This window comes from Cyanistes caeruleus, chromosome 15 (genome assembly GCF_971803275.1).
Source record: "Cyanistes caeruleus chromosome 15, bCyaCae1.hap1.1, whole genome shotgun sequence".
Lineage (NCBI taxonomy): Eukaryota > Metazoa > Chordata > Aves > Passeriformes > Paridae > Cyanistes > Cyanistes caeruleus.
In genome coordinates, this window is record NC_141715.1 from 11,036,692 (window position 1) to 11,051,309 (window position 14,618).

Sequence of the window (14,618 nt, forward strand, 5' to 3'; positions counted from 1 at the left end):
CAGAGGAGCCCTGTAACTCTATTCAGGCCATGGGGCATTTCCCCTAGGGTCTCAACATTTTTAGAGGATGCAACCTCCTTTTTATCCGAATTTCCCGGCCACATTGCCCTCTCTCTTTCCCATTGGCTGAGGTACTTGAGAGGTACAGACTTCTGAAATACCTAATACCCCCTTCTAATGTATACCCCCCTGTTTTTTATTTTTCCTTGTGTCTCTGTTCTTTTTCTTTATATCCAGAGATGTAGCACAGTTTTGAGTGGGTAACAGTCTGTCAGTTAGTGGAATTCCTATGGAACTTATGATTCCCCCCATTGCTTCTTTCACCTCTCTGTGTCTGGCCTTATCTATCACCAGGCCCACCATTTGTTTGTAAAGACACCTCCTTCTCATTCATTTCATTCCCAAACAGTTGCTGTTTTCTGTGAGCTGCCGGTCAGATGCAAAGATTCACAGCACAAAGGAAGAGACATTATGAGACATTGCAACAGATCAAGAGCCAACATTGCTGCCTCCTGGCTCTGAGCTGTGCTGCTCAGACCTCCTGGAGCTGGAGTCCTTTGTCCAGCAGCGCTTCCATCAGTGTGGGGCAGATCTCTGTAACAGCAGAGCACTGTAGAAAATCTCACATTTACTTTTAATCACCTTGTTATTTCAAAAAGCACAATATTTCTAATGCCAAATCAAGAGAAACCCTGCTGAAGAAAAGCTGCTTCAAGAGAAGTGACTCGGTGACTTAACTGTTAATTGTTATGCAAATTATTCCTAATAGCTCCGTAATTAAATTTATATTATAGTGCTGGATGCTCCTGCAAGGATTTTAAATTTCATGGAATATTTGAACCTGCAAAAACCACAGTAAATTTAAGATGAACTGTGGGTTTTTCACAGGTGTAGACCTCAGCCAGAGAGCACAAAGGACTGGAGAGGCACAAATGTGTCCCTGGAATTTTCCTGGGGAGAGCAGAGGAAATGCCCCTTTCTGCATGAATGGTGGAGTTGCAGCAGCACAGTTCTGATGGTTGGGGGGATCAGCAGGAGCTGCTTTACGTCTCATTGTGAGCACAGGTATATGCAATTAAAGTGGAGAGAAAGAAATGCTATCACACATCCCCTTTCACTTTGTAGGCAGACACAGAAAGCAAGAGATCATTCCACCTGCCACATGAGTACAGAAGCAAGACCAAGGCCTTTTGAGGAGTGCTCCTACTTTCAGGGCTGAATAAAATCCTTGATTTTTAAATCCAGGTGGTGCAGATAAACAGATCTCCAGAGTTTGCAACACAGGCCAGAGAAAGCAGTTTTTGGATAACTATTCATTTCTCACTGTGTGTCCTGGGGGGTTACTAGAAATCAAGTGGTTTATAGCCACTTTTTTAGCATCAACACCACCAAGCACTTTACTAAACTTTCATTGGTTATACTGACAATATATGGAGGTCATAAGGCATTTTTACAGAAGTGCTGTCTTTCTAAGCTGGAAGTCAATAGGAGCTGCAGGTCCATTTCCATACAGAAACAGACCCCAAATTTCCCTGCTGCCTAATGCTAACGTGCAGTAGAGGATAGATTTAGATTAGCTATTAGAAGAGAACTCCTTCCTGTGAGGGTGATGAGGCCCTGGCACAGGCTGTCTAGAGCAGACCCATCCCTGGAAGTGCTCAGGGCCGGGCTGGATGGGGCTTGGAACAACCTGGTCTAGTGGAAGGTGTCCATACCTATGCAGGGAGGCTGTGAGCTTTAAGGTCGCTTCCAACCCAAATCATTCTATGAGTTGATGATTCTATTACCACACTGAACCTCACACCAGGTTTGCATTACCTTGCTAAAATCCCATCAGGTTCGCAGGCACCATCTGAAAAACAGGATGCTTGGGATGAATCCTTGCTTCATCTGTGTGAGCAGTATTTAATAAACACAGACTCTGAGATACACAGAAAACTATGTTTGAATGTCTGCTGTTAAGAAACTTCATCTTTTGAACTGGTTACTGAGGTCCTTGAGTTAGAGCTGAATCCTTCTCATTAATGAGAAAATGCCTTTATGTGTAAATAATCTCCCCTTCCCATCCTCCCCCTTCCCCTTGCCACCCCTTCACAGACTTTTGCTCAATTGTTTATCTATGGAAGTTTACTGCATTTCTCCATGGAACAAAGAGCTATTTTCCCTCACTATGTGTGGTCTTTGTTTAACATGAAAATATCAACAAGAAAAGTGGGAAATCATGGGCTTTGTCATCCTATTTATTCTGGGAACCCTGATTTAATTTTGGAGGAAAACAAGTTTTCCTTGAGATAAAAGTCCCAGCTGTAGTCATTAGCAGCTAAGCTTTGCCTTTCTGCAAAGCAGCAGCATCCTGTCTGACTGGGACTATCCTTCACCTTTCCCTTTTCTCCCTCTTTTGCTTCCAGCCTGGAATCTCATCTTCCCTGTGGCTCTGAGAATATCATGCAGGAAAGAGCAAGACCTAGGGTACCATTTCCTTCACTTTTGGGCAGTAGAAACTTCTTTGCTTTGACTAGATATTGTGCTTGATCTCCCACTTTATTTCCTGGTTTTGTGTGGTTTTGTGGATAATTACAGTCATATAACCTTCACCTCCCTCCGCTGAGGGGGTGGGAAAAGCTCCCAGGCTCACTATGCAGTTCACTTCACTGTAATAATGATAATTTGAGTTTAGGAAACTTCTTCGTAGGAAAGGTAACTAACACTCATCAGTCACATGGTTATAAATAGAGGCCAGCTTTCTACAGCCTATGATGCAGAAATAACAAACTGCAATATCTGTGTTTAAAAAAGTAGTAGTAAATTAATCTAATCATGGGCTTCTGTATGTTGTTTTTGTCGCAGCCAGTAAATGAAAAATATCAAGACAGTTAGCTTGAGATCTCCTACGAAGCAGCCCACAGTATTCTGTAAATAGCCCAACAAGAAATACTTGCTTTGTAGGTTTTTGGTGACGCTTCTCATGCTTTTTTAAGGCTGGAAATTTTGGATTACTGATGAATATAACACCAATAATGTTCCAGGGTTTTATTATCTATATTAATAAAATTCATTCAAAGCATTTAATTTCTGCTCCATAATCTGGTCAGTGTGACCAGCACTCAGCAGACTAAGAGGAGCTCATTGAGAGCTAGTCCCCTGATACTTGGTACTAATCCTGAATGGTGGGTAACCAAAAGGCATCAACAGCTAAAGGGAAAGGTTGGCAAACAGGGTGTGTGTGGTCTGGAACTGGTACACATGATTAGCCAGAAGTGTTGTTTTCTTCTTTATTATACCTAGCATAGGAGGTTAATGTGTTAGATCACTGACACCCACTGAAAGATTGTGAAAATGAGCCACAACCATGTGTCATGTGTTGTCCATGAAGAGACTGTGTGGGACAGGTGGCTGAAGGCATTACCTGGGCAAAGAAGTCATTGTGTCACAGCAGTTAAACCACAGCAACGAGTTCAGACTTTGCATGGCATGAGATGCATATGTAAACATCCTGTCTCCTCTTCTGTGACCTCCTGTCAGTGTGTCCTTCTGCTCTGCTGCAGTGGGGAATGCCAGGATCTGCAGAGGGGAGCAGTCTCAGTAACTCCCCTCTTTTTGGACCTTGACCCAATACAAGTGCTCAGAGAGGCTTGGCTGTATGTGTGCAGAGCAGTGAGGTGTCCTGGGAGCCTGGTGCAGGGAGATCCCTCTGCAGGAATGGTGCTGAGCTGGGGATAAGACAGGTGGGATGTGACAGCACCCTTGTGGGTCTCCAAGGATACAGGGCTGCAGGAGTGTGATGCTGTGGAGACAGGGACAGAGTGCAGTGATCTTGAGATGCCCCCTGCTCCCTGCCCCATGCTTGAACCAATTCAAGCAACTGGAGCAACATCTCCCTTAGCATTTGTAACATAAGAAAATGCTTTTTATAAGAGCTTGTTCTTCTGAATCATTTCCCTCCTCCTCGCTCTCATCTGCAGATATCAACTATAATCCTAGGGTATAGCTGAAAGTTTGCAATGCAAAAATCACAGACTGCTGAGATTTTCTTATACCTGCAAGGGATTCTAGTAAGGATCTGAACAGTGAAAGCAAGGCACAGCAATTAGTATTTGGATGCAGGGTCATTTTTAGCTCTCTACGTAGGGCAGGCAATGCCATGAGCTATAGAGCACTGCAGAACACTGCTGAAGTGGCTGCTTTAGCAAGGGCAAAATTGCTGTTCAGGCCATGTGCAAAGGCAGTAATAGGAGGTGTGCTATTCACATGGAAACACAGAACTAATACAAGAAGATTACACACTATTATTATGTGAAAGAGCATTAGAGCGGCAAAATTATTTTGAGGAACTGGTTCAGTGCCAGCTCATTAGCAAAAGATGAAATAGTTTTACAGACATTTGCATAAAGATGGAGAAAGAAGGGAAAAAATGCCAAACGCAATTTGTAGGAAAAGGCCTCAGAAAGTCAGCATCAGCAAGGACACATCTCACATTGCCTTAAAAATTGAGACTTTGACACAGACTGATCATAGAATCATTAAAGTTGGAAAAGACCTCCAAGATCATCAAGTCCAGCCTTTGACTAAACATCACCTTGTCTACTAAAGCATAGCACTAAGTGCTATGTCCAGTCATTCCTTGAACACTTTAGGGATTGAGACCCCACCACCTCCCTGGGAAGACTATTCCAGGGTTTGAAATCTTTAAAGAAATTCCTTCTGATGCCAAATCAGAACCTCCTCTGGTGTAGCTTAAGTTGCACTTGTCCTGTCACTGGTTGCCTGGGAGAAAAGGCCAAACCCCACCTTTGTACAGCCTCCTTTCAGGTACTTGTAGAGTGATGAGGTCTCCCCAGACTGAAAACCTCCAGCACCTCAATGTCCTTCCTGAATTGAGGGCCCCTGAACTGGACACAGCATTCGAGGTGTGGCCTCACTAGTGCCAAGTACCAGACCTGCCCTGGTCCTGCTGGCCACACTGTTGCTGATACAGACCAGGCTGCCATTGGCCTTCTCACCCACCTGGGCTCAGGCTCAGCCACTGTTAACCTCCAGGTTCTTTTCCACTGGGATGCTTGTCTTCCCCTAGCCTGTAGCTCTGCAGAGGGTTGCTGTGTCTGAAGTGTAGGATCTATGATTTCACCTTGTTGACCCTCACACTGTTTGCCTCAGCCCATTGATCTAGCCTGTCCAGATCCCTCTGCAGAGCCTTCTTACTCTCTAGCAGATCAACACTTCCACCCAACTTGTGTCATCTGCGAGCTTACTAAGGGTGCTCTCCAGCCCCTCATCCAGATGATTAATAAAGGTATTAAACAGGACTGGGCTCAATACTGAGCCCTGGGGAACCCCACTAGTGACCAGTCACCAGCTGAATGTGGCATCATTCACCACCACTCTCCAGGCTCAGCCATCCAAGCAGTTTTTAACTCTTTAGAGAAGAGTGAGCTCTAAGCCATGGGCTGCCAGCATCTCCAGAATGCTGTGGGAGATAGTATTGAAGGCTTTGCTGAAGTCAAGGTAGACTACATCCACAGACTTCCCTACTTGGCAGGTCACTTGGTCATAAAAGGATATTCCATTTTATTAAGTTTTCAGATTGAAAACAACGCCAAATCTATTTGCTTTTTTCATCCTCATACAGTTACTTTTATCCGGCTTCATACCACACTGACTGTTCATTCTGTTCTCTTGCTCTTCTCCTAGACAAATTGTTCAGGTATTAATTTAGTGATCTTAAGTGCAACATTCAGAGGAGGAGAAAACAAGTTTGCAGGCTGAACATCCCTCCAAGAGGTCCTCAGTCCTCATACTTTGCCTAGGGAAAAGCATTTTTCTGGGATTCATTTTCTCCTGTAGACCAGAGAACAGAAATGTTAAATGCTTAAGCACAGGTAATTGATAAGACAGCAGAGACAGCTTCTGTATAAAAAGAGAAGCTCTCTCTTCTCCTGGTGGACAAGAACAGATGCAGCCATACTGTAAATGTTTAATTGTTTAAATAGACCCATACATCCACATTGTAGATACAATATAGGTAGGAGACACAGATAATACTATATGATCATACATATGATAATATATAGTATCACATAGAGGTGAGTATATTTCAAAAGACTGACCCATTCACCAATCTTCTGACTAATTTTGAGGCATCAGCAGGACCACAGGTCCCACAGAACACCTGAGGCTTTTCCAGGAGTGGAGACCAAACTCTGCAGAGTGATTTCTACCCAGTGCTGTTCTGCTTATTTGCTAACCAAATAAAACAAAAACCAAACCAACCAACCAAACCCCACCCGCTCCCCCCAAAACAAACAAAGAAATAAATAAATCGTTTTAGGAAGCTGGAAGACGAGTAAATAGATGAAGCGTTCTGTCGTGCCCGAGGAGTCTCCGATACCGTCGTGCTCTCACCGACTCTAGTGTCGGGGCCGGCTCGGTGTGAGCGGCCGCCCCCCGCTCCCGCCGCCCGTGCCGGGCCCTCCCGGCAGCGCCGCCCCGCGGGCGGGGCGGGACGGGCGGCGGGGCCGCTGCGCTCCCCTGTGCGGGGCGGGGCGGCTCGAACACCTCCGTGGGAGCGGCCGCGGGGGACGGGCTGACCGCAGCAGGTGCTCCCGCCCCCGAGCCCTAGCCCCCCCCGCGGGCTCCCGACAGCCTACGCCGCGCGGAAGCGGCGGCTGCGGCGGCTGCTCCACCACCACCACCTGTGGCGGCGGGATGGCGGAGCTCGACATCAGCGCCGAGGCAGTGATGGGCTTCCTGAGGGAGCGCGGCGGGCGGGTGCGCAACACCGAGCTGGTGAGCGCCTTCAGGCCGCTGCTGGAGGCCGGCGGGGCCGGTGCCGGTGCCGGTGCCGGTGCCGGTGCCGGGGAGGCGGAGGGGCGGGCGGAGCGGCGAGAGCGGTTCAAGGCGGCGGTGAACGCCGTGGCCACGGTGAAGGAGATCGACGGCGTCAAGTTCGTGGTGCTGAAGCATCAGCGGCGCGCTGCCCCGTCGGCGGGGGGCGATGCCGGCGCCCCTGTCCCGGTTCCCGTCCCCCATCCGGTTCCCGTCCCCGAGCCGGTTCCCGTCCCCGACCGGGACCCCGCCGGGACGCCCCCCGGGGAGGTGCCGGGGCCGCGGGCCGTGGCCGAGCTGCGGGGCCTGTTCCAGGGCGGCTGCGGGGGGGTGCCCCTGCCCGGCGGCGCGGGGGGGGCCCGGCGGGAGCCGCCGTCCAAGCCCTGCATGCTGCCCTTGCGCTACGCGCTGCCCCGCGCCGCCCCGGGACCGCCCGAGGAGGCGCCCAGCCCGCTGTCCCCCCCGCCGCTGGACGAAGAGGCCGGGTCCCATTCGCCTGGCGTGCGGAGGGGGCCCAAGAACCACCGGGCCAGCGAGGAGACGGTGGTGCCCCTGGAGCAGGCGGAGCACCAGTGGCTGGTGCTGGCGGCCGACGGGCAGTGGACACAGCAGCTCCACGGGCTCCTCCTGGGCGACTCCAGCCTGGCGGCTCGCAGGGACTTCATCTCCGGCTTCACCGCCCTGCACTGGGCCGCCAAGAGCGGCAACTGCGACATGGTGACCAACATCATCCGAGCGGCCGAGAAGGGCGGGTCCCGTGTCAATGTGGATGCCAGGTCGCATGGTGGCTACACGGCGCTGCACCTGGCTGCTATACACGGCCAGGAGAAGATAATCACTATGCTCGTCTATAGCTACCATGCCAAGATTGACCTGAGGGACTACAGTGGGAAGAAGCCGCACCAGTACTTAAAGGAAGGGACGTCCCTTACAATCAGGCGCTTGCTGGGGGACCCCAGCCTTTCCCAAAACACAGAGCACTCCATGCCCATCAAGAAGTCCACAAAGCTCGCGGCTTCAATCTTGAGCTCCACTAGCACTTTCCTGGGAGTCATATCTGATGACATGGCTTTCTACGATCTCACTAAAGGTTTAAGGAAGCCCTCAACCTTAAACAAGCTTCTGACTGCCACTACGGGCCCGAGGAGGAAGCCAAAGACCAGAGGGGGTTTCCCTTCATATTCCTCACTCACTGAAGCAGTGGAGGAGGAGGAAGAGATTATCGTGAAACGCAGACCCGTTTCTGAGCTGTTCTTTAGCCACTAGCCTCTGCCTTACTGTGATCAAAGTGGTTTAATAGCATGGCTGGTGTCTCAGCTTTCTCTTGCAGAAGCAATTTGGATTTCTTCGCTCCGTGTCTGTCTTTTTGGATGTTTAACTGAATCAGTGATAGGGTCTACATCCAAAGTCCACAGCATGAAACCCAGCCCCAGGTGCCTATGGAAAGGGAGCTGCCAGGGAATGCTATCCATGCTGTATGTACCATTGTGCTGATGATTGGTGAAGACCACAAACTTTATACTTAATGGGTGAAAAACTGAAACAGTTTATGTGTGTATGGACAGGTCAAAGTGCCTGAGGTACAGTCTTCTTGATCTGTGTCCTTCAGCTGGAGAGCAGAAGCAAGGTGAAGGATTGCATATTTTACACTGTGAACAGCAAGGTGGTAGCTGGCTACTTTAGCAAGGCTTGTTATCTAACAGAATTAAATTATCAGAGGAAAGATGCATAATTTTCTATGATGTTTCTGATTATTTTGGTAGCAGAAGAAGGATATTTTTATTTATAAAAATAGTATACTTTTTCAAAACAAAGTTTCTCACTTTGACAGTTTGTCACTCAGTATTTCACATCAGAAATACTCGCTTAACAATCTCAGTTGTTGCCTGATACATTTTATTAGATGAATTACTTAAAAAGACAGACCCTGACCTTCAGCACTCACGTCACTATGACTTGTCTACCTCAGTTTGAAAGCTTGGCTAGTGTTTTTCTCTCTTGCTGAAAGACTTTTTAACCAGGTGGTACCTACCATGTCTTGATGATACTGTGAACATTTAAACTTGACTGTAGTTCAATCAACTTAATCTGAACAAAAAACCTTGTTGATGGTGAAAAACTGAACTGCAAAACTGGGAATTGGATCTGTCAGAGTTTCTGAGTAGCCACCTGGAAACAAAGTTAGGTTTGTATGTCTGATTCTTTTTGTTTAAAACTTGGCCCATTTTGACCTATTTACAATAAATATTTATAAACATTGGGCTCTATGTAATGTTAGGTGCTTCATGATAGAACCTCTGCATGACCTGTTGAAGCAGTGTTTATCTCAGCAGCATGAATCATTGACCTAAATTGAATTCTTCTTCTTTTATATGATAAACAAAATTGTTTTATATATAGAAGTACACATAGCTCAGAAAGCATGCTAACTGTGTGTTAGGTTTGCAGTAAGATCATTATTTTTTTAATTACTGCATGGTTAAAAGCTAATGCAAAGAAGCAGAGCTATGAACAGAAACTGTCTGACTTTGGGGGCAAGTCTGCTAAGCCAGCACGTTTTCTTTAAAACTGTGACTAGAAACCTGTGTCATTGAGAGGTGCTGAATGTGAGCACAATGCTGCACTGGCTCTGTTTGGGTTTCTCCACTGAAACACTAGTTTGCATGCTTGGCCTTTCCTTCCAACTCAGTGACTTCAGGAATGTTTTGGGGTTTTTTTCTGTCTTGCATTAAACCTAGGACTTGTAATTGGTTCTAATTGGCTTGTCCCAAACACTCACAAGGAATGCTGTAGGACTGAAGATGGAGGCACTGCCCTCTTTACTACAAAACATGTTCCCTGAAGTTCCTGGTGTTGGTGACATTTGTTTGGAATGTGATTAGAGGTTGAAGCTAGGTCTGATGCACCTGTTCTAAGTAGAGACTGGATTATTCTGCACCGGTCTGCTTCTGGATTGAACTAATTAAGTTGTTAAGCACAGGTTAATGATCAAGCATCTCATGACTTCTATATCTGGAGTAGTGTTTAAAAAAAATAAAATCCAATTTGCTCTCTAGCTGTTGGTGTGACCATTGACCAGCGTGGTCCTTTGAAACCTTGATTTGTGCTTCACTCCGTCAGCTTGCAGAGTTCTGGGAAAAACAGAGCTCTGTATTAAAGTGTCTTTCCAAGTGTGCAGACATAGAATTTTTTTTAATTATTTATTTTTAATTATTTTTTTCACTGAAACCACAGAAGTATGTGTGTGCATTCATGTTACCTCTGAGGCACTAACACTGCTTGGTGAAAGTGTTCTCTTTCTGCGGGCATTGCAAACACTCTTGCGAATTGCTTGGCCTTATTGAGAAGTTTGTTCAATAATTATAGGTATAGGCTTGATATTTGTTCAAACAACATTGCTGAACTTAAGTGCTCATTCAGAGTCAAGCCTACATGAGCCAGAGGCAGGGTTCAAGGATGGAGCGTTTTGCATTTAAAAACCCCACCTGACTAATCTGGAGAGCATGGTTGTGATTTCACCCCTCAGAAAGCAGGGAGAAGGTTTCATTGCCTCTCTATTACTCTGTCAAAGAAGTCACAGCTGAGATAAGACTTCATTGCAACATGTATCATCAAGAAAATTGTGCACTACTCCTTCCTCAAAGGCATTGAAGTGATTAGCTGGTGTGATAGAAAAATGCCCAGCAGCAAGAGCCCTCTTCTAGCATTCCCCAGGGAGTGCTGGAGGCTGGGCAGGAGGGTGGTGTCACAAAGGTGGGGAGCTCGCAAAGCTGGGTGTGGGTGGGGTAGGCTGGGCCAGGCTCTGCCAACGAGTTTGTGCAGTGACTCAGCTCCTTGTTGAGCCACCGAAGGAAAAGATAGTATTTAGGTAGGCTGGAATGAGTACACGGAGTGTGGTACAACTTCAGGTGCAGACCAATAGTGAGAGGTATTGAGAAGGCACTGCTGTAATCATACAGGTGTATGTAGTGCCTTTAGTTTGAAGTAAAACCAGTCCATCAGCCTGGCTGGGTTTTGGACTCCAATGTAACCCTTTAAACTGTAAGAAGTGGCACTGTAGGGTGATGAGTGATCATGAGAGTGTTTTCCTGCAAAAGGCTGAAGCAGGACTGTTTTATGAGTCCCTTGGCTTGACTGGTTCTCTGTAATGCTCATTTTCAAGTCCAGATCTGGCTGAATGCAGTAGGAATTTTACCTGAACACATGACAAATGTGAAGTTTAGCCAGGATGTTTTCACAGGAACAGCTGAGAGTAGGACTGGGTTACCTCAGCACACTGGTCTGGAGCAGGGGCTGTGCCATGGGCTGGCCATGCAGCATTTGAATCCTTGGCCCAGCCCAGAGCTGGGAATTGCCCAAGGCACCATCAAAGATAATAGCAGTAAAGGTAAACAAACAAACAGCAACAACAACAACAAAAACCCAACAAACAAACAAACAAAACCCTTCCCTGTGCCCCACTCCCTGGCTCTGCTCCTGTCCCCTGGAGAGGGCTTGGTGGTGGGGAAGGAGATGGAAGGCACAGATCAGGCACAGGAGCAGGACTCGGCAGCTTGGTGGTATTTTGCCTTGGTTACTAGCCTGCCCTCTCAGCATGTCTCAGTTTTCCTGCAATAAAATGTAGATAATCACCTTGGTCACTTCTTTAAAGCACACAGTCAGTACTGATATGCAAATTGAAATCAAGATAATGTTTTCAGGCCCGTAGGCAGCATGAGCAGTGTCATTCCCCCTCTCTGTGAATGTGCATTCAGTGGAGCACCTACACAAATAAAACTAGCTCAGATTTTAGTTCAGCAGCTCTAGGGATCAGGAAAGCTACTGTTTGCCTGACCCTGGCTAAGTCTGCCTGCTAAGGATAACTTAGTTTGTCTGTTCCTTGGCACATTTTGTTCCTGAGGAGTATCAGCTCAAAAATCTGCTTTGAAGAGCTCTGCAAACAAACCTTAAACCACGATTCTGCACAGAGGGATAGACTTTGTCCTCCCGGATGTGGCTGTTTGAGCAGTGTGAGGCAGCGTGGTTGTGGTCAGACTCACAGAGATAATTGGTTGTCCATTCCTTTGTGAGTGCTGCACAGAAACGTGCACTATGAAAACCCAGGAAATGCCGTTCCTGCACTGCAGAAGAGTCTTAATGAGATTTCAGCTTCATCACAAACCCATGATCCAGTGGAAGAGTCAAAGTAACTCCAAAAGACCAGTGGGAGCTGCAGCCACCAGCTGGAGGTAGAGGAAGCATTTCTAGGCAGTCCTCTAATTCCCCATTGCTCCCTCTCTTCATGTTTCCACCATGACCTACATTCCTTGCATGTATTTGCCTCCTGATTTGCATATTAATCTGAATAAAATGGCAACATGGTAGTTTTTGCCTTTTCTACTTGTTTGTACTATTGTGGGACTCCCCAAATTAAGAGGTTGTTAACAGGGACTTGGCCAGGACGTAGCATGGGCACACAGCGTGGTGTTTGTTTGCTGCAGGGGAAGAGCAGGGTCAGAGCAGGACAGCACAGATCTCTGCATCCTAATGAAGAATATTTCTATTCCAGTTTCAAGGTTTATTTCAGTAATTTATAAGTCATTAAGCACATCGAGCCATTATACTGTGTAACCCAGAAGCAAGCAAAACAGATGTATACTGTTAATATTAGCACAGCTTTAGTGCATCTTCCCTTTCTGTGAAGAAAAAGAGATGTGCACAATAAAAATTATGCTGGCAGTGTTCAGCTTTCCCTTTTTCAATAGAACTTCTGCTCTTGTCCCAGGAAGAGCATTACTCCTTTCCTTCACCTGAAAGCATGAGTTCTTAGCCAAACCCAAAACATTTCCCAAGAGGAAAATCATCCCCATCACCTTGAGACCCTCCAGACAAGCTTAGAGACACCAGCAGAGAAGCACAGCAAGCACCAGTCACACCTGGCACAAACCAAATAATGTTCATTTCCACTGAATAGACCCCGATACCCAAATGCATAAGCCCTTGATGTGAGGTCATGGTATTGAGGGGCCAGGTCTTCTCTGCTGTCCTCACCCACAGGCTCCTGCATGAGGCAGATGGTCATACCAATAAGATTCACCAATATGGTCACAATAACAAACTGCAGTGGTACAGACAGACTTTCTTACCATGACTTTTGTGCTGTATTTTCTTCCACCACTCTCCCACAGTAGTTTTCCCCTTTGCAAAAAGGAACTACAGTTTTGCTCTAGGCTGGGATCAGCTCCGGACCAGACCTCTCCAAGCAGCCACTGTGACATCAGGTGACACTGACCCTGCGCTGAGCAGGGAACAGCTGAAACCCAGAAAGGGGCCGTGGAGGCACCAGCCATTCCATCAGGAGCTGTCACAGAGCAGGGCTCTCTGGAGGGATTGTTTCACAAGTGGTTCCCTTTTGAGGTAGTTTGGGATGTTCTTGCTTTTCCACCATGGGCTGAGCCCATTAGAAAGACTTCTGGGTCTTTATTCATATTTTTAGAAATGTCTCTTATTCTCTAAATCAAGACTATCAGTGCTGCCCATATTCTCTCTCTGTGGGTTTATCTATGAGATGACTCAGCTTCAAGGCTTATGTGGTATTTTAGAGTCTCTGATAACCTTTAATGCCTCTCTTCATTTAGCAGTGAAATTCAAATGCTGCTTCTTGAGAGTCTTTTGTGAACCCCAGAGGTTGCATGATTCCTACAGGCTGATTATTCTTTAATGTCTATGGGGGCTCCCTCCAGGCACAGAAGATTAGTTTTGCAATGCTGCTCTGAGTTTATTTTAAAAAAAATATTCAGATAGTTGCCATGAATTCTCAAAGCAGAGAGAACATCCTATTTATTAAATACAGTTCTCACAGGCACCAAATAATATCTTTTTTCAGAGTACATTTGCATTAACTGCGTCTCCGTTCCTTAATTAATTCCACATGGCGTAACACCCCAGTGAAGAAAATGAGGCTGGTGTTTAAAACAAAATAACTTAAATCCTTCAGTTTAGTCCCTAAAAGGCTGAAACAGCAGCTCCTGGTCCAGCAGTGACTCCCACACATTTCAGTGGATGTTAAATGAGATTCTAAAGGAGCTACTGTGTCAAAAATCTCTCAGTTGCTGCCAGGACACCTCTGTCAGATGGGCAGGATGTGCTGCTGACTGCTCCCACACCTGCACCACAGGCTCATGCTCTGCCTCCGGCAATACAAGCCATCTTTTTATCCAAAAATCAGGCGCCCCTGCTTCTGCCTAACACAACAGAAGCTATTGCAGTCTCCCCCCACGCCACTTGTGTGTGGGTGGCCAAGCGAGATGCAGAGATCGTTCCTGGAATGCCACCAGCTTCCCCCCTCCGGCACCCACAGGGAGATCTGGGTGCTTGAGTTTTGCTTCTTTCACCTCTTCCTTCTCAGCACTGCTGTTCTGCACTCTCCCGGATGCAGCTGTCATTAATTCATAGAGACAGCTCCCCACAAGGCTCCAATTACAATTCTCTATAGAGCTGGGCTCACACTATGTTTTACCTGTGGAAGAATCAGACTGGAAAGGCAGCAATAGGAGACTCCCAAGGCTGGGTGGTAGGGGGGATTTCCTGCCTGCTCTCCCAGAGGGTCAGGTACCAGGCACTTTCTTCATTCCTTGCATTTTTCCAACTCACACAACCAGACTCTGTTTACACAAGAAGTGTTCAGCATGGGGGCGTTGCCACGGTGTAGAAGTCTCTGGAAGCTGATACTTTCCCAGGGCTCTGGTCAGAGGTAACTCAGTGCCACTGCTGCCAAAGTCACAAATGGAAGGCTGGAAGTAATGGTATGAGCAGTA

The 14,618-nt window shown here is 46.9% G+C and overlaps 1 protein-coding gene across 1 annotated transcript; it reads left to right on the forward strand.

The window, feature by feature from the left end:
• The first annotated feature begins 6,631 nt into the window (after positions 1-6,631).
• Positions 6,632-9,877, forward strand: SOWAHA (sosondowah ankyrin repeat domain family member A). The gene has a single exon (XM_023936111.2). The coding sequence runs from the start codon at positions 6,703-6,705 to the stop codon at positions 8,086-8,088; it is 1,386 nt and encodes a 461-aa protein (XP_023791879.2). The 5' UTR covers positions 6,632-6,702; the 3' UTR covers positions 8,089-9,877.
• Positions 9,878-14,618: the final 4,741 nt, after the last annotated feature.

What these genes read in the sequence shown, in the direction of transcription:
- SOWAHA (XM_023936111.2), top strand. Translation starts at nt 6,703, where the DNA reads ATGGCGGAGCTCGACATCAGCGCCGAGGCAGTGATGGGCTTCCTGAGG.